Source organism: Eptatretus burgeri, chromosome 4, assembly GCF_056783735.1.
Source record: "Eptatretus burgeri isolate ZD-2024b chromosome 4, Ebu_testis_v1, whole genome shotgun sequence".
Taxonomy (NCBI): domain Eukaryota; kingdom Metazoa; phylum Chordata; class Myxini; order Myxiniformes; family Myxinidae; genus Eptatretus; species Eptatretus burgeri.
The window spans coordinates 102,325,137-102,346,566 of record NC_140964.1 but is presented as its reverse complement, the minus strand read 5'-3'; the positions used below and the strand labels follow the sequence as shown (position 1 = coordinate 102,346,566).

The 21,430-nt window shown below is 41.8% G+C and overlaps 1 protein-coding gene across 1 annotated transcript in view; it reads left to right on the top strand.

Annotated features, from left to right (window-relative positions):
- LOC147028783 (cadherin-7-like) overlaps positions 1-21,430 on the top strand; it is a 293,221-nt gene that overhangs the window by 137,559 nt on the left and 134,232 nt on the right. The window contains exon 2 of the mRNA XM_085879499.1: positions 16,832-17,216. Coding sequence (XP_085735625.1) covers positions 16,917-17,216 — 300 coding nt within the window. The 5' untranslated portion in view covers positions 16,832-16,916. The remainder of the gene's footprint in view (positions 1-16,831; positions 17,217-21,430) is intronic.

Genomic DNA, 21,430 nt, shown 5'->3' with positions numbered 1-21,430 from the left:
CCTGGGTCAAAACTAAGATCCAAGCTTTCAATGACATCTTGGATGCTGCTATCTTGTTTGTACCTGTTTGTAGCGAGGATGTTGAGGTTACAGAGAGATTCACTTACCTTGGCAGTGATATGTATGTCTCTGCTGGCTGTGAGCCAGAGATCAATCGACATTTGGGGTCGGGCTTGGGGAGTCATGGATTCACTGGATCATGGGGTGTGGCGCTGCCGGTACCTGTGCAGAAGGACGAAAGTCCGAGTCTTCAGGTCCCTGGTGCTTCCAATCTTGCTCTACAGATGTGTGGCTTGGACCCTCACTAGGGATCTGAGATGGAGACTTAATTCCTTTGGTACCAGGTCTCTTCAGAGAATCCTTGGCTATCACTGGTCAGGCGTTTTGTCCAACAAGCGGTTGCTGAGAGAGACTCAAATGAGATTTGTTACCTGCATAGTCTGTGAGCGTCAGCTGTGGCTGTATGGACATGTGGCTCGTTTTCCTGACGCTGATCCTGCTTACCAGATTCTCTCAGCGAGGGAGTCTCGTGAGTGGAGGCGGCCAATGGACCGACCACGTGCTTCGTGGTTGCAACAGGTTGATCGGCATCTCAAGGAGATGGGGATTGGAATAGCATCTGCCTGGGGGATGGCTACATAGAGGCCCCTGGAGTACCGGCGGAAAGTGGACGCAGCGACGCGCTGCTCCAACACATGCTCCCATACCTGACCTGACCTGACAGGTGCATAAAGGTAGAAAATGAAGAAAAGTTTGAGTGGGAGGGAGAAAGGAAGTTGGGAGACTGGAGTGGGGGGGGTGGGGGCGAGACGGAATGCGGATGTAGAGGGCTAATGAGGGGAGGAAAGGAGGATATATATGGGGGCGTACGAGGGAAAGAAGGTGTTGAAGAATTAATGAGGGATAAGGCCACGTACAGACTCTTAGCCTTTTCACACCTAATTTGTGACAACGGTTCCTTCTCGAAATTTCTCGAGATCTGATGAAATGATCACGTGGTATTTTGGACTCTGTTCAAATTTCACTGATTTTACTTTTGGAATATTCATGTAAAATATAAACTGTGTGATAAATAAAGCTTGATTTTTTTTTTCTTCTTAATTTTGGTTATTTTATAGATCTTACGATATTTGATTGAAAGTTACTTTGTAAAGAACAGTCCATACTGTTGTTAAAATACAAGAATATAAATTACCTTTGTTAACCTATAATTTATTCCTGTTTTATCTATTTCTCCATCTCTTTATCTATCTCTTTCTCTTTTTTGGGAAGTCGATCAAGTCGAAAAAAGATTTTTTTGAGATTTTCTTTTCTACCCTTATTATCAGTATTTCCATCGATATGTCTGTCTGTCTGTCTGTCTGTCTGTATGTCTGTCTGTTTGGTCCAGTGCTCCGTTAATACAATGGCGATTTCGATGAAATTTGGTTGGTAGGTTTATACCATGACTTAGTTGTGTGCAAATGAGAACCGTTGCTATGGATACAACTGTTGCTGAGCAACGGGACTTTGAAATTTTGAAAAATCATAAAAAAAATTATTTTTTCTAAAATCAAAAATCGGGCCACGAGCGACTGTGGGCAGTACATTCAGCCATATTGTCAAAAATTTCCAGCCGGTTCCTATGAAAACTGTCGGAGAAGATAGACTTTGAATGAACCCTGGTCGAAAACTATAAAAAAAAAAACGAAGTTCGTTATATCTCAGAGACTATGAGTCAGATATACATGAAACTGGTATGATAGGTTCATGGTATTTCCTAGTTATGTGTGAGAAAGAACTGTTGCTATGGACCCCTCCGTTGCCTAGCAACGGCCGACTACCTATATCCGCCTACCTGCTTGTCTATTTCTCTCTCTTTATCCCTTTCTCTTTCTTTGTCTCTATCTCTATCTCTATCTCTTTCTCTCTCTCTATCTCTGTTTCTATTTCTCTATCTTTCTCTATCTCCATCTCTTTATCACTTTCTCTTTCTCTTTATCTTTCTCTTTATTTTTATCTCTTTATCTCTTTATCTCTATATCTCTATATCTCTATATCTCTATATCTCGATATCGTTATATCTCTTTCTCTGTCTCTATCTCTCTATCTCTCTATCTCTTTATCTCTGTCTCTATCTCTATCTCTATCTATCTCTTTATCTCTTTATCTTTCTCTGTCTTTATCTCTACATCTCTACATCTCTACATCTCTACATCTCTACATCTCGACATCTCGACATCTCGACATCTCGACATCTCGACATCTCGACATCTCTACATCTCTACATCTCTACATCTCCATATCTCGACATCTTTACATCTTTACATCTCTACATCTCTACATCTCTACATCTCTACATCTCTACATCTCCATATCTCGACATCTCTACATCTCTACATCTCTACATCTCCACATCTCCACATCTCTATTTCTCTTTCTCTCTCTCTATCTCTCTATCTCTCTTTCTCTCTATCTCTTTATCTGTCTCTGTCTCTTTATCTCTTTATCTCTTTATCTCTTTATCTCTTTATCTCTTTATCTCTTTATCTCTTTCTCTTTCTCTATCTTTCTCTCTATATCTCCATCTCAATTTCTGTATCTATTTATTTCTTTATCTCTTTCTCCCTTTCTCCCTTTCTCCCTTTTACTCTTTTTCCCTTTCTCCCTTTCTCTCTGTTCACAAATTAGGTGGTGTGTACTTATTACAATAGTATGGACAAACTTGGTGTGAAAGGGGAGGGGAAGTGCAAAGATGAGAAAATAAAATATGAGAAAAGCGAGAGTAGGCAAAAGATGATAACAGAGACAGTGGAGTGCAGGGGATTTTGTTGGGCTGGAGAGGCAACAGAAAGTAGAATTGGAAGAGATAGAATGGGGTAATGGGATGGGAGGAGATTCATAAAGATTCCACCATATTCCCATATTTCATCAATAAATGTGCCCTGATAGAAAATAATTATTTGACCTATATGTAATTTCATCGGCAGGTTCTGGCTTGGGTCAGCTGGCTGTGCTTCTGTGTTATAACCTGCTGATTGCAGGTTTAATTCCCAACCCGACCAGAGAAGCACTGGAAAACCACCCATTGTAATTCATTGTGCAGGAAATTGCTCCGGCAGCTCTTCGATGATGGAGATGATTGATTCCATTTCAACGAAGACACCATATTTTCTCTATGGATGACCGTTATATATATATATATATGTATGTATGTATGTATATATATATATATATATATATATATATATATATATATATATATATATATATATATCCCTCTCTCTCTCTCTCTCTCTCTCTCTCTCTCTCTGTCTGTCTGTCTGTCTCTCTCTCTTTCCCTCTCTTTCCCTCTCTTTCCCTCTCTTTCCCTCTCTTTCCCTCTCTTTCCCTCTCTTTGTTTCTCCCTCTCTCCCACTCTCCCACCCTCTCTCTGTAGTCTTCAGTGGTGCTTCACATTCTGTAGTGCCAAAGCAGCCCCACTACAGGGATTACACTGAGTGGTTTGCCTTTGCCTTCCTAGTAGTAGGCAAGGCATGACTGAACGCAGACAGGAATGAATGGTGGTGATAACCCGCCTTCTCTTTGCAAAAAACATCATGGGATCCTTAATGTCTACCGAGTAATGTCAGCAGACAAGACACCCAGGTGATGTCCAACCAAGGGACAAAACACTTTTATGAAATAACACCCTTCCTGCAAAGGCCACACTGTGACAGCTTGCAGTCAGGTGAGGAATCGAACCCAGTCTAGACAGCTCAGTGGAATGTGCACAATGTCTGCACAGGTTACAGTTTAAAATATATAAGTGACGTTTAAATGAATGCTTGTCCCAGAGCAGCACGGTATGGTACGATGCACCGTACTCATACCTTTTTCTTTTGTTTTCTTTTTCATAAAAAAAAAAATTGAATCTACAAATAAAGCATATAGTATATAATATTCTGAGTGTTACATCAATCATTATGATCCAAAACTTTTTCAAAACACTTACTATAAACTATTTCAGCAGCACATTTGTAGGCAGAGCCATGTGTGTTGTGATGTAATGATGCCTTGTGGGTCGTCATTTCATCACAGCCAAGTTTGCTCCATCGCATGAAATCTTTCATCCCTCTGTCTGTCTAACAGAATGTTTTGCAGTTTTCTTGTAATCCTTGTCTATGTGTTCTTCGTGTTTATTCAATAATCAATCGTACCAGATATAATCCGAGAAGTGTCTGTCTGTTTGTTTGCATGTTTGTTTAAACTTTGATGCACTCCTGAACCGCTGCACAGAATGAGTTGCAAATTGGTGGATGTACTCAGAGTATGCACAGGGAGGGGTGGGGATGGAGGGAGGTTGGGGGCAACAAAGGACACCAATTCTCTCTGTGTAAATGTGTATTGCAGATCACCACTCTGGTGGAAGGGTAGTTTACAAGTCATTCTGGGAGAATTAAGCCATCCATAAGGCCTGGCTCTTTGCTAGTTGTATAAATGACAGAGACTTACCATTGTACTTTATTTTCTTGATCAACTCCTTCTCAGTAGCACATACTCAGGGTATTTAAATAACTTGGTCTACCAAACTGAACGCATATCCTGCTTCAGGGTTCTACCACAGCAGGCCAATTTTCTTTTAAAAAAGCAAACAAATTTATTGTCGATTGGTATACAATGACTCTCAAAAGGTATATTATGACCAATCGACAGCACTCAACTGATCACAGGCACAGTAAGCCTCATGTTGGCTTAACGGTTAAGGTGGCTTGCTTAAGATCTTTGGGTTTTTAGTTGAAGCCCCTTACCGTTGAATTAACACCAGGTGGGTTGACTCAGGCTGTCATCCTTCTGAGGTCAGCAAAATGAGTACCAGTTAGCTGGTAATGGGGATGTTGCATCAGTGGCCCAGCTGTGCACCTAGAAAATTATGCACCCCAGCAGCCACAAGTTGTACACGAATAAATAAACACAGGCACAGTCACAATATGTGTCAACTTTATTTCCACCTCAACCCCTTGGCATAAGCTCCCACTCTCCTCAAAAGGCCAAAGCTGTTTCCCTTAGCTCCTGCAGCTTTGGTTCCAATACTACATCATTAAATATCGTATTTCGTTTTTACATCTAACAACTGCTCTTGATGATTTGCAATACCTGCCAATACCTGTCACTCTTACCTGCCAAGACCTTGCTATCCTCAGTCCTGTTTAGAAACTACATCGCTCTCGTTTTAACGTCCTACACCTCTGTTCTGCTCTTATGAGCGACAGTTTCACTGTTTAATATGAGCTCTTAGAATCTTGAGGCAGCAAAACACTTCCAAAATGGTTTTTCATTGAATTTCAATCAGACAATTCCTTCTGATATTGATATTTCATAATCGGAAAGAACTCGAATGGACAACATCTGGTTTGAGACTTTCATGCATAACACAAACTCATGAATTCACTTGTTGCTGCGAGTTAGCCCATTATATGTTCACCCTCCATTTGAAATGTTTTCCACAGCTGGTTAGGCGTTTACGATAATGATTCTAACTCCACACAAAGCCCCCACAGAGCTTGGTGTTGGCTTAATGGTTCAGGTGGTTGGTTTAAGATCTTAACTAGCATAACCCGCGCTCTGCGCGACATGTTGGAAACTCTTGGAAAGGTTTGAAACAGCAAAAGCGCTTACCTTGTGTGGGCCTTCTTGGGTTGCTTTATGCAGCTTCCTTGGCTCGAGGAGTGGGGGAGGTGTCACATATATATATATATATATATATATATATATATATATATATATATATATATATATATATATATATATATATATATATATATATGTTGTTCATCTTTCGGCTGCTCCCGTTAGGGGTCGCCACAGCGGATCATCCGTTATGATCCGCATACTGATTTGGCACAGGTTTTACGCCGGATGCCCTTCCTGACGCAACCCTGGTCGCCTCTTACGACACAGGGATCAGGATTTGGGTTTCGCCATGATTCCGGGCTGCTCTACACCCTGCCCAGTGGAGAGCCCCCGTCCTCAAGCGATCCTCCAACCCAAGCCTCCGAGTCGCCGGATTACAGGCGCACGCCACTACGCCCAGTAAATAAATATATATATATATATACAGTGGGACCCGCTTAATAGAATCACGGTTAATAGAATCACCCGTATTATAGAATCAAAATCGTTGAGACTGATTCCATTGTATCTAAATGTACACAATTTTTCCCGTTTATTAGAATCAAAAACTCGCTTAATAGAATCAGCTGCTGGCCATCCACTTCGACAGTTCAGCGCCTACTGGCCGCACAGTTCCAACTTTTGCCACCAGGCAGCTGACGTCACGCTAAAAATAATGCTATGCCACTACAGTGATTTCGGTAGTCATTGTACAGATAGGCAGACGGCTGACAGCTGCAGTCTAAGCACTAGGCGTGTCGTCATTTCCACGATGGACAGAAAACGAAAGCGGACGGATCGTTCAAACATTGATAAAGCACAAATCCTGAGGGACTATGACGCTTTGCCCAGAATGAGCCAACGAGAAGCTGCAGACAAGTTGGAAACTAACCAGCCGATCCTATGCAAGATTCTGAAAGATCGAGAGGCCATTCTGAAAGGTCAAGTTGATTCGTCTTCTTCTCAGAAACGCAAGCGAAACGGCAACGCACCCAATGTCGAATCAGCAATGGTCAAGTGGATTCAAACTTCGAGAGAAAAGGAAGCACCGCTTTCTGGACCTCTGATGCGGGAGAAAGCGGCTCAGTTCGTGGAAAAGTTCAACAACAAGAAGTTCAGTGTGACAAACGGCTAGATTGACCGGTTCAAGAAAAGACATGGAATCGTCCACAAGAAACTTCACGGAGAGGCAGCGGCGGCTGACGTAGGAGGGAAACAACAATGGCTGGACCACGTGTTTCCAGATCTCGTAGAAGGCTTCACGGCTGATGAGATCTGGAATGCTGACGAAACCGGGTTGTATTTTCGGGCCTTACCAGACGGAACTGCCTTCCTCTCAAGGGAGATCAGCACTGCGGTGGGAAAAAGCCAAAGGAAAGAATCACGGTGCTTTTTTGTTGCTCGATGACTGGTGCGAAGCGTCCTCCTTTCGGTATTGGTAAAAGCAAGAATCCACGGTGTTTCAAAGGCCTCAAAACAATTCCAGTTCGCTACAGAGCCAATTCCTCCGCCTGGATGACAGGTTTCCTCTTCACTGAATGGCTCGATGAGTGGAATCGCGAGCTTCAGCATCATGACCAGAAAGTGTTGCTTCTCATCGACAACTGTCCGGCACATCCCCAATCACTTCAACTGTCGAACATTACTGTGGCATTTCTCCCGCCGAACACAACCTCTGTTCTTCATCCGTTAGATCAGGGAATTATCCGTTTCGGCAGTCCAACGCAAAATGGGAATTGCTACTGACGCAGACTATGACGCCGACACTAAAGTGGAGGAAGAGGAGGAAGAGGAGATCTCTGTCCCGACCATCAAGGAAATGATGTCTGCAGCTAAGACGATCAGGCTTGGTTTGCTCTCACATGGGTTCAGTGACATGGCCTTCCTGCGCAAACTTGACAAGGAGGTCACCGCCATTGCCACAGACTCGTTAAAGCAGGCAACAATCGACAATTTTTTCATTACAGAGAAGGCTCATCGACAAACCTATGTTGCTTTGCTTTGAAAAGTACATATGTACTGTACGTGTAATTGTTTTATTTTCAGTAGTAAGTTACATTGTTTTGAGCAAGTGTGTCATATAAATCAAACTAAATGCTGAGTATTTGTCTCCGTATGTGTACTCGACATTTGATCCGCTTGATACTCCACAGCTCTGGTGAACTCGGACATTAGAATCACCCGCTTATTAGAATCAAATTTGTCCGGCCCAAAGTGATTCTATTAAGCAGGTCCCACTGTATATATATATATATATTTATTTATATATATATATATATATATATATATATATATATATATATATATATATATATATATATATATATATATATATATACATATATATATATATATATATATACATATATATATATATATATATATATATATATATATATATATATATATATATATATATATATATATATATATATATATATATATATATATATATATATATATATATATATATATATATATATATATATATATATATATATATATATATATATATATATATATATATATATATATATATATATATATATATATATATATATATATATATATATATATTGTTTGTTTCTTTGTTTTTGGTTTGTTTGTTTTGTTTTGTTTGTGTATTTATTTATTTGCTCATATATATACATTAAAAACTAAGAAATACTACTGAACCAAATCCAACCAAATCTTGCAAGTTGCCTAAGGATCTCTGATTGGATAGCATATCTGGGGAAGGTCATTCAAGGTTGGGGGGATGGGGGGAAAGACCCAAATTCTCTTTACGTAAATGTGTGTCATATAGTGCCACTGAGGGGTAGCCATTATTAGATAATGTATTCCTCTTGGATGAAGAAAGTTTGAACAACTTGATAACATGTATTCCGGTGATGTTGAAGTCAGAGTGAGAATAATTCAAAAATTTCAAAATGTTTCATTTCACTCATTTTAAGCAGACATTCAAATCAAAGTGCCCAACACTGAGCTGCGCAGCGAAGCAGAAATGATTTTTGCTTGTGCCATATATATGAGCATCAAGGTTGGTTGATTGAGATGGGTGGAAGGATGGCCTACAGGTAGGCACACTTGCCACTAAGCTGTCTAGCCTGGGTTTGATTCCTATCCCAGCTATAAACTGTCTTCTTGATGTTTCACTGGCAGGGGGCTTCATCAGTGTTTGTTCCATCCCTGGGATGGATATTAAACTGGGTGTCCCATCTGCCGGCGTTAGTTGGTGAACTTTAAAGACCCCATGGTGTCCTTCACCCAGAGTCGGTGAGCTATCGTTGACACCACAAATAAATTCAAAATTCCAACCTGAACTACTACTGGGAAGGCAATGGCAAAGCACCCAGTGTAACCCTGGCCAATAAACTGCTTTGGCACCACCAACGCTCTGTCATTTTGGTTTGATAAAACAATTATGAGGCTTTTTTTATGCTTCAGCAATCGAGAGTGTTAACTTGTATGATTGCTTTGTCTGGTTTAGTGGTGTCAAAAAAGATAATTGGGTAAAACTGCAGAGTAGCAAAATAGGCCAGAAAGATCCTTGGAGAAAAGACAGAAATAAGTGAAATTTCTCATGAACGAGTTTTAACGATGACCAAATCCATTATGCAAAACAGTATCCACCCACTACATACGTTTTATGAACAGATGAAGTCTGGTAGCAGGTTAAGAGTTTTGAGGTGCACATCATTAGATTTTTGAAATCATTTGTACCATTTTGTGTTCGTGTTTTAATGAAAGTTAGTAATATTTAAGGGGTCAGTAGGTGGTGATGGGGATACCATATTTGTCTGCTGTGCAATTCCCTTGGTACAATTTTGAGAGTTAGATATTTTGATCGTGGATTTTTGTTGAACTATATTCTATTGTTTTTATCATAATACATTATTAGCCCTCCCCCCGCACAGTAGAAGACGGGGTTTTGCAATGACTCCTGTGTGTCTGTCTGTCTGTCTGTCTGTCTGTCTGTCTGTCTGTCGGGGGTGATGGGATACATGCACACCTTCAGGGTTTCCTTCCCTTTGGTGTGTGTACGTGGTTTGTGGTGTTGGACTCAGTCCTCGAACAACCAAGCTTTGAGCTTCATGAATCTGGATGAACGTGCAGGTCAGCTACCACTCAAATAGGATCTTTGTCAGTAGGTGTCTCTGACTTCTGAGTGGTGTTACAATGACCACATCAACAGCGTAACATTTTTGAAACTTGGATTTCAAACAAACTGATACAAAGTCAAATGAGGAAGTTCACCATTACATGCAATGTCCAACTCTGATTCCCGCATTGAGTTGTTTCCACCGTCCAGTGTCCCAGTCCTGCCGGCACAACTCGCGCGTGTTCACCTCATCCTTCTGGACGGTCGATTCTTCGATTCCCGTCGAGGTGTCCTCTCGTATGATGGCCGTCCGCAAGGTTGATTTAAAGAGCTCAAAGGGATTATTTCCCCGTACACAATCTTATTGAGTTTCATTCAACCTCATTATGATTGGCTCCACGTGTTAACAACTGCTCTGGACATTAACACTTCGTTCACTCCTAGTTAAATCAGCACGGAGATGATGGAAACACAAAGCTCATCGCACATCACCCGTCTCTATACGTCGCTCTCGAGGGTTTATATAACACTGGTTTACAAAGAAATTCTCAAGAGAAAGAGATACGGAAGAGAAAAAGTGAGGAGAGGAAAAAGCAAAGGGCGAGAGAAGCGACCAAGAAGCGGGTGTCTGACCAGCGCTGACGAGACAATTCGCCCTTCCAGTGCTTCGCCAAGCGAGCGTGTGGTGCGCGTGTGGGTGTGAGCAGCGCCGCCAACAAGTGAGGCACGGGTCGATCACCAACAACACCAGGATCTAAACCCACGACGGACGATCTTGGTGCCCTCCATACTTTGACTGGCATTCAAGGCTGCCCCGTGAGAGGGTGCACGGCAAAGCTGGGTGCTGGCGACGGATGTGACACGCATGCATTTTCAGGACGTTTTCGCTTTACGGACGACTTTCTGGTGAGCGAGATGATTCTCCCCCTCCCCCTCCCATCGAATGATCTGCTGGGTACCCTTGTCTGCATTTAGCTGTAAGTCAACCCCCGATAAGCATCTGCTGTTTGTCACTTTCCTGGAATTTTGATTGATTTTGCTTTGAAATTCATTCTTTTTTTACCTCAGCAAAGAAATGGTTCTTTTTATTTATTTATTCTATTATTAATAAATTATTTGTCGATTTCCAACCTGTCCGTGTTTGTCCTTTCCTACTGTTGGTTGAGCATTGATCGAACCGAGATAGACTGGGAGGTAAATACCACAGATTTAACCAAAAAAATCGTCGGCAAACACCAGCGGTTAAAACGCTCGGCCGCCCTAATTAAAATCTAATCGGATAATATTGGTGCTTTGCCGAGGGTGCGCTCTCCGCTCAGGTAACCACGTGACCTCTAGTTAAACGGAATGATTAGATGGTGGACACTGGAACTCGTGGTTGACTGAGTGGCGTTCGTGGTTTTAAAACAACCCACCGTACCATAACGTTAATTGTGAGCGGTGGCCCCAGGTACATCTCTACCAAGGACAACCGGGGATTAATCCCCCTGAGTGACAAGCTGGTGTCTCGGTACCCGTCACCACAACAATATATATATATATATATATATATATATATATATATATATATATATATATATATATATATATATATATATATATATACACACATACACATACCATACACATAAACATACACACACAACGCTAAAATTAAATAACAGCGAAACAATGATTTCACAATCTTGCAAGATTCCATCATCTTGTCATCTTGCGATATACGGTAGAGGCACAGACAGACTGACAGACTGACAGGTGTATTTTTATCGAGAATATTAATGCAGCCTCACAATAAATATGAAAATACATCCTTCACAAATGGCTGAAATGACTAATTTATTGATGATCTCCAGTGCCCATGGAATTACTGGAATATACTTGCTTGGTAAGGAACCTGAGTTTTGGACAATATTAACCTTTCTGCTCACATATTGAGATGTACTGTTGTATGCATTTTATAATGGACGTATTACCTTTTACAGGACTGGTACAATATATTAGAGGCATGTGCACTCACCTCTGAGCTGTCTCTGCTTGATTTAAATCCCCCATCCGGTTATGAACTTCCACCCTGGTGTTTCCCACGGAGGGTGATGTGTCAACATGTGGGTCGTGCATCAGATTGATGCAAAGCAGGAGGGTCTGTCTGTCAGTTCTGATAGACAGTAAAGATCCCATGGTGTCTTTCACGAATAGTGTGCGATCTTTAGGCAGAACCTTAAACAAATTCCGAATTCTTCCAGTCGACCGTCAGGGCTCTCCAGGCAGTTTGTGAAAGACTTGGACCAAAATGTTCCCCAGACAACCCCACAAGGAGGTTGCAACAATTGGGGCCGTTTATGAATCAGTAGTAGTAGATAATGTTGTAAATCCTTATTTTGCCTATAAATTTGCCAGGTAGTATGATTTTAATTGGGTATAAACACTTCATTATTAACGCACCCACCCCCTCCTTTTCCTCTACTTCATTATATCATAGCTATGTCATAGACTACTTATGCTATACATATGACCTAGGGAATTATTAACCTTCCTCTAAAATTTAATTTAGAACTTAAAAGAGTCGCTCTCAGGGAAATAAAAATGAGGAAATAATGAATTATCCATAGCTTGAGGCATTGTTTGTTTGTACTATCTGCTTGCAGTAATTAGAGATTTTAGTCATTTTGTCAAGATGTCTGCACGATTTAATCTCTTGATAATAATGAAGCGATTCTCAAAGTTTGGCATAAATACATTCCACAAGGTCTGATAATTTCAGTTAACTCAAAGAAAGCAATCTATCTTGTAAGAGACAAAGTGGAATACGAAACATTAGTTCATTATTTAAATGTATTTACATTTGCTCTGCTTTTAATTTCATAGTTTTTAACATGGTGGACCTTCTGGTTTTTTTAAGGTTTCTGGGCTTCAGAAACCATACCACTCTGGACCCCACCCCACCCCCACCCCCATCCCCATCCCCCACAACCTCCCCAGGCCGAGCCAGCAAGGGGCTCGTCCAGGATGGTTGATCAACACAAAATTCAAAATATTTTGAAACCGTTTTTGTCTTAAAATAATTGGAATACCGCATAAGACCAAAGATCATCTTCTTTTATCTTCTCCTTCCTCTACTACTACTACGACTACTACTACTATTTTAACAGCCCAAGTTATCCCCACCTTCTTGTGGAGTTGGCTGAGGAATGGTTTTAGCCAAATTATTTCTCAAACTGGCCGGTGAGGTTTCGACTGAACGTGGCAGGTGTTTGTAATTACCTCGGCCACGGAAGGTGAAGGAGGTTATGTTTTCACCCCTCTCTGTGTGTTTGTTTGTTTGTGTGCAGGATATCTCAAAAAGTTGGTGACAGATCTGGAAGAAATTTGATGGGCAGGTTGGGTGTGTAACAAGAACGAACTGATTAGATATTGGTGAAGATCCGGATCCGGATCTGGATTCGAGAATTTTTTTAAGTGATTCTTCACCATTGATGGGGCTAAACTAATACATAGCACGATATCTAAAAAAAAGTTGTTGACGGTTTCGGATGAAACTTAGTGGACAGGTTGGGTGTGTGGCAAGGACAAATTGATTCGAGTTTGGTGAAGATTTCACATCTGGATACGAGAATTATTTAATTTTTAGTGTGATTCTTTACCATTGTGAGATAGTGCCAACAATGATATAGGACTTAGAGCATCATATTTCAAAAATGTAATGGACCCTATATGTTATTGTGGATCAGGCATTGCATGGCAGAGGTATGTGCTCTACCGAGTGTCCTTCTCGTTTCCACCTGCGGTCGCGGGGGTAACAAGAAGTCAAAGCAAAAGTCAAACCAAATCAAAAGACCAGAAACCAGAAATCAAAAAACAAGAATCGATAAACAATGAATAAATCAAAGAGAATCAATAACAATAATGAACAAAGAAGAATGTTCTTAAAAACCAATAACCCAAAAGAAACCCACCCCCCCCTTTCTCCCCCTCTCCCACTCCTCTCTCGACAAAAGACACCTGACTAACGAAACAAAGGGAAGGGAGAAAAGGACCCTTATTCCCTCACCCCTTCCCACCCCGAAACCTCCCAAAGCAAACAAAGAAAATATACCCAAAACAATTTCTCAAAGCGTCATTTTTCCTTTAAATACTGGAATCCACAACTGGTTACTACCCGCAGTCAGGAACATATGAGCACAAGACACATTGAGGACCCATATCCACCTCCGGAAATAATACGGATAAGAAAGAAATCAAGCCAAAGGAAAATCAAGGTCAAACCAAAGGAAACCATATCACTTTGGACCCCCTCCCCCTCCCCCAGAGCCTATCCCGTGAGGGGTTCACTCAGGAGTAAGGCACAACCAGGAAGACACTGGCTCCCCAGCTCCCCTTGAGGTGTTGGTCAACTAACCAAGATCACAGCTCGACATGACCCACAAGCACATCTGCCAGAATTATCCCAGCCTGTCTGGACCCAGGTGGAAAGCTCGGTCTGGAATTTCAGCTCCACATGACCACCACACCCACCTTTGTGAGAAATTCCCACTGGAGGGATTCCTCATTTCCTTGTGGTAAAGCCCAGCTGACTTTACCACTCCGGTGAGGGCTTTACGGCACACCTGACCCATCATCATTGCCAGCACTTCATCTCACCAGATGCATGCTGTTTCCAAACTTGCACCTCCGAAAGAAGAATAGGGCCATACCACATATATGCCTAAGACCCATCCAACATTTCCAGTAGATTTCAGTAGATTGACAGGGCAGTCCCAAATAACAGGGCAGTCCCAAAAACGGTACAGTTTTACACCCTGTACATGAAGGTCAAGGGCACTGGACAGCAGTGTCCAGGTTCCTCTGGCACAGAAACACCCAGTCCTGAAGATACTCATGGGCAGCCTGACAGGTGATGTCCTTATGGTCGTCGGTGAGACATGGAGCTGAAACATTCTCCCAAACCTTTTCCGTGGTGCGTGCCCACAATGAAGGCTGCAAACCTCTCGCAGCACCTCCCTGGTGCACAGGTGGTCTAGAACCTGTGACAACTGCCAGCCATTCGGCCAGCAGGTCAGCAGGCCTCGCTTCCGGATGAACCCCTCAAACATCAAAACATCAAAAACAAAAAACAAAAAAAAAACAGACAGGACTCTGAGAAGGGGCTGAGACAGCAGAAGGGGCCGTATTTCCAGCCCTCTAATGAGCGGCCCCAAGAAAAAGAACAAATATTTCCATGCTAGTAGGCGACCTGGATCCTTCAACGCAATGAACTCCAGACGAGTACATGAAACACAGATATACATTCAAACTCAGGACTGGGGACACCTTTTCCACCATGGGGCAGGCTCATTCAATCCACATCTCTATTCCTATGCTCCACTCGGATGCCCCAGAAGAAGCTGTAACACAGCTTCTCCAGAGCCCATCCCGCCACAGGAGGAACCGGGGAGACTCGAGCCAAATACAATAATTTGCCAATCAAAACATTCTTGATCACTCAATTATGGCCCTCCATGGTAAGACGACGAAGCCGGCAAGAAGGAACCTTCAACTCTATGTCTCTGCAGACATTCAGCAAGTTCTCAGCGGCAACACCACCAGGGTCAAAACACATTGCCAGGATCTTCAAAGCATCTCTTCACTCCATGTGCTGACAAGACGGGGGCAGAGCCTGTCTTCCATCCAAACTGCATGACCTCACTTTCTCAGGTTAACCTTGGAAGATGTGGCCAAACCAAAGTGCTCGCAATAACCTGCCAGCCCGCATATGACAAGAGCGTCTGTGACGGGCATTGACACGTCATCCATATACAGGCTTATATTTAGGTCCCCCCCCCACCCCCATGGTTTCCATGTATGAGAACCCAGGGAAGGATGGCTACACTCGCAGTGCACGTGCAAACGATTCTACACAAAGGACAAAAAGGACAGGTGACATCGGGCAACCATGCCGAACCGCAGAAGAGACTGGGGAAAGCTCTCGACAGATGTCCAACAAATAATTTGGACAAAAGTGCAATTGTTTTGTGATTTCTAAGATAGAGAATCAGAACCAAAAACGTGATTTCTATTCCAATAGCATCAGGAAATTGACCCACCTCTGGGAAAAATCGTAGTCGTTGTAGTAGTCGTAGTAGTTATGTTCCAAGTTATTTCTCACTCGTGTCCAATATTTCTTGGTTGGGGAAATTTTTTTTTTACTCCCCCTCTTTCATGGCCAGTGAAACGAAGGACAGATGTTAAGAAATCTCATTATGGAACTGAAAGGAAAGTCAGACGTAAGAAAAGGCTGTTTGGTCCTTTATCTGTACGTCATCAAAAGTCCTCAGATTTTTAATGATGTATCTTCAGTAAAATGATGTATAGTTATCCCTTTTGAGTAATCTCTTTGTTCAACACCTCTTTGGAGTGGAAAGCAAACACTCTTTACCCACCCAAGGAGTGGTATGAGTGCAAGCGGCTTCAGTAATAAATGCATGGAGCACGCACAGACTGAGATTATACATTTTGCAATTTACATATTCACAAGTGTTGAGGATCCCAGTTTTCGTGTAATCCATGGTCGCCCAAAAAGAATGGAGAAAAAAAAAATGAATAACTGAATCGAGTTTTAAAAGTTTGCTCAGTACATGCACTTACTTAACTTTGTTCAAGCTCGCTTTTGAAATTGTTCGCAAGTTTACAACACATATGACAAAACTTTCAGTTGTTGCAAAATGTTCATTAAATGAACGTCACTCAGAAAGTTTTGTTCCCATTAACTTTCTTATTTAATGGGAAGAAAAAACTTGGCTTTGCAACTGTTCTGAACACAGTCAAATTGAAGGAGCGGGACTTGTATGTATAGTTTTTTTTGATGTAAACTCCTTGCGGAAATCATTTGGAATGGCCAGGATGATAAACAAAGCAATTAATCATCAGATACACATCGTCAGTTCTTTGAGTTCGATGAAGACGAAGAAGAATTTTGAATTTACAGTTTTTATCCTTCGCAAACACTTAAACATCACTAGAAGTTTAACAAATATCTGTATTATTCAGACAAACTGCTGCGATGTAACATATTAATTGTGTTCGAAAAAAATTCCCTGACCTTTTCCTATCTCTTGCCCTCAGCTGTGCCTACGTGAAGTCTCTTACAGCAAGCACGGAAAAGAGGCCGCAAGTAAAACAGGCAGGCACAAGCTTGGTTGGAAAACAAATGGGTCCATTTATTGGAAAACCATGTTTGTGGATTTCATTGATCATTTTGAGCTGCTTGATAACGGCATCGGCCAATCGTGGCTCAGTTTCTCAGCAGGAGAGTTATGCGACGACTGAGATTCCTGGCTCAATGAACGTGACCCTCGAGATCACTAATGGTACTACAAAGGATATTGGGAATCTTGGGCATGAAAAGATAATGTCGACAGGTCGGCAGCGATCAAAGCGAGGCTGGATGTGGAACCAGTTTTTCGTTGTTGAAGAATACACAGGCAAGGACCCTCTTCATGTTGGAAAGGTATGATAAAACCGACCGAAACATTTGATATTCCGTTATTCATTTTCTCACACATGTTTGCTTATGTGAGAATGTTGTTGCACCTTACCTACTTTTCCCCTGGTCAGACAGGACGGTGGGGGACGTAGCACACTGAGCGTTGAGCTGTGTGGGTTGGGTGCGATTCCCGACCCCACTACAGACTGTGCTACAGACTGTGAAATTGGTGTTTCACAGACAGGGCGTTGCATCACAAAGCGCTCCATCCCTCGGAAGGATGTTAAGCCGGGTGTCCTGTGTGATACAATTAGCCGGTAGATGTTGAAGATCCCACGGTGATTTTTTTTCCACGAAGACTCGGCGAGTTGTCGCCGGTACCTTGAAAAATTACAAATTCGTGCCACCTACAGTCGAATGTCAGGCCCACGTGGCAGAATTGTGAAAGGCAACGGTAAAACCTGTCTTTGGCCGACCCCATAAGAAAGTAGTAAGAATTGAGGGAGTTAAAGAAGTAATAGTTGTCGTTTCTTTTTCGTGTGAACTTTTTTTTTTACATAACAGGCTATAACGTGGGGGAAAAGAATGATGAATAATTTTTGGAACTGTATAACATTACACTCTTTTGTGGATAAAGTCATGATTTGAAGGAATTCATTTTATTTCATTAGCTGCTGCGTGCGTGGTGAAGACTGAGCTTGAAAGTTAAAGGAATCCGATATGACATGCAACGACAGCCTGGCCAACCGTTCCTGATCCACCTTTTAATTGGATTGCTTGCATGAGTGCTTAAGCCACTTTACCGAAAGCTTTACAGCCGATAGCGGTACCGCGCTACGTCCTTCTGAACGAATCGTTCACTCACTGCAGACACTTTATCCTGCCACGTCATTTAGATCGAGTGGTTCATGCTCCGTCACCCTGAGTGAGTGGTTCATGCTCCGTCACCCTGAGTGAGTGGTTCATGCTCTGTCACCCTGAGTGAGTGGTTCATGCTCCGTAACCCTGAGCGAGTGGTTCATGCTCCGTTACCCTGAGCGAGTGGTTCATGCTCCGTCACCCTGAGCGAGTGGTCCGTGCTCCGTTACCCTGAGTGAGTGGTTCGTGCTCCGTTACCCTGAGCGAGTGGTCTGTGCTCCGTCACCTTGAGTCAGTGGTTCGTGCTCCGTCACCCTAAGCGAGTGGTTCGTGCTCCATCACCCTAAGTGAGTGGTTCGTGCTCCATCACCCTAAGCGAGTGGTTCGTGCTCTGTCATCCTGAGTGAGTGGTTCGTGCTCCATCACCCTAAGCGAGTGGTTCGTGCTCCGTCACCCTAAGCGAGTGGTTCGTGCTCCATCACCCTAAGCGAGTGGTTCGTGCTCCGTCACCCTGAACGAGTGGTTCGTGCTCCGTCACCGAGTGAGTTGTGAAATAACACCCGATTTCCAAGCCATTTGCAGTATGAACATGTTTTCTAAATTACTGAGCCAAATTTTCTTCCACCCGTCACACGCAGCTGTTTATAAAGAATAATGTTTGTGATCATATCCCTGAAGCTTCTATATGAATGTAACTTTGTATTTCTTTGAAAGCCACTCAAGGTTTCTGGGTTGCATACAGTAAGTACTGAGGTTGGTAATCACACCGACTCCAACCTGCCGATTCCCAAAAAACTGCTGATATCGGCCAAGCGTGTGTGTGTGTGTGTGTGTGTGTGTGTGTGTGTGTGTGTGTGTGTGTGTGTGTGTGTGTGTGTGTGTGTGTGTGTGTGTGTGTGTGTGGTGTGTGTGTGTGTACATATACCTATTCGTCTTTAATCATACAATAATTTGAGAAGTGACTGTGTGGTGGTTTGTGTGTTTGTTTGTTACTTGTGACAACAGTCACAAGTATATCGGCTCATCTGATCTGTTTTTCTGTTTGTATGTCAATCGTCTTCAGGTCAAAATTCCAGATCGATCTTCACGAAACTTAACCACCTCGTCGAGCTCGTCAATGGCTGGAGAAGTCTATTGTTTTTGAGGCCAAGGTCGCATAAAATCCACAATTTTCATTCTTTTGACTTGAAATGTGAACAGAATTTGCATATTGGATCACTGGATTGTTTCATCAATCAAAAGCTACAAGCCTATTGTTTTGAGATCAAAAGATCAAAGGTCAAGGTTGCATAAAATTGTCACTTTCCATCTGATTGACATGAAATTTGAACAAAATTTGCAAATTGAGTCACTGAATTGATTCACCATATGCTTGAAGCATATTCTTTATGTCCAAGGGGCAAGGTCACAATGACTTATTTTGCAAGTACCGGTCTATGACTGCCTTTTTGTTTGTTTCCTGCATCACCGAAGGTGAAGGAGGTTATGTTTTCACCCCTCTATCGTCTGTTTGTTACTTACAAAATCGAACATTTTTCAAGGGTATTGGTCTGTCGATTTTGTTATTCTGTCTGTTTATCTGTCTGTTTATCGCCTACAGGTCACAATTCTAAACCGATCGTCATGAAACTTTACCATGTTGTGGAGGTTGTCTCAACTGAGAAGCCTATTGATTTTGAGGTCAAAGGTCAAAGGTCATCTTGAGGTTTAATTTATAAAATCGTCATTTTTTTTTTCATCCGATTGACTTGAAATTTGAAGAAGATTTGCATATTGCGTCACTGGATTGGGAAAGCATCTATTTTTGAGGTCAAAAGGTCAAAGGTCAACTCAAGGTCAAATTTCTAAAATCATCACTTGCAATCTAAAAAATTGTCAATTTTTATCCAATTGACCTGAGCTTTGTTTAAGATTGTCAATCTTAATCTTAATGAAATGTACAATTTGATGTAAACAAGGCCACCTTTGGAGAGGGGGATAGATCTTGCAAGTATCGTGCTCTGCGCGACGTCTTTTTCTTGTTTGTCTGTTACAGTAGTCTGTGTGTTTGTTTGTGTGCAGGATATCTCAAAAAGTTGTGGACCGATTCGGATGAAATTTGGTGGACAGGTTGGGTATGTGACAAAGGCAAACTGATTAGATTTTGGTGAAGATACGGATTCGGATCCGGCTGCAAGAATTTTATAAGTGCTTCTTCACCATTGAGTGATAGGACTAAAACCAATATATAGCATGATATCTCAAAAAGTTGTGGAAGGATTCGAACAAAACTTTGTGGACACATTGGGTATGTGACGAGGAAGAATTGATTTGATTTTGGTGAAAATCCAAATCCAGATATGAGAATTTTTTAATTAGCTCTGCCACAGAAGGTGAAGGAGGTTATGTTTTCACGCCCTTCTGTCTGTCTGTGTGTTTGTTACTTGCAAAATCGAAGATTTTTCAAGTATCTTGATCAGTCGATTTTGTTATTCGTTCTGTCTGTTTGTCTGTTTGTCGCCTACGGGTCACAATTACAAACTGATCCTCACAAAACTTCACCATATGGTAGAGTTTGTCATAAGGAAGAAGCTCATTGTTTTTGATGTCAAAAGGTCAACAGGTCAACATAGGCCAAAGGTCAACAATAGGTGAGATTTCTAAAATCCTCAATTTTCATCCGATTGACTTTAAATTTGAAGGGTATTTCTATTTCAGGGCACTGAATTCAAATAGCCAATTATTTTTGAGGTCACCAGAGAACAAAAATGTCAACATAGGCCAAAGGTCAACAACCGAGGTGGTATTTCTAAATTCCTCAATTTCCATCTGATTGACTTGAAATTTGAAGAGGATTTATATTTCAGGTCACTGAACTCAAGTAGCCAATTATTTTTCAAGTCAACATGGACCAAAAGGTCAACATAGGCCCAAAGTCAACAACTCAGGTGGTGTTTCTAATATCCTCAATTTTCATCCGATTGACATGAAATTTGAAGAAGATTGATACTTCACATCATTGAATTCAACTCTCCAATTGTTTTTGAGGTCAACATCGACCAAAAGGTCAGTATACACCAAAGGTCAACAACTTAGATGAGATTTCTAAATTCCTCAATTTTCATCCGATTGACTTGAAATTTGAAGAGGATTTATATTTCAGGTCACCGAATTCAACCAGCCAATCATTTTTGAGGTCAAATTTGTTTTATGGATTTTGCAAGTATCAAGATCTGCACATCTTCTTCTTGTTTGCTTGTTTGTGTGCAGGATATCTCAAAAAGTTGCGGACGGTTCCAGATACAATTTTGTGGACAGGTTGGGTGTGTCACAAGGACGAACTGTTGAGATTTTGGTGAAGATCCGGATCCGGATCCGACTACGTGATTCTTCACCATTGA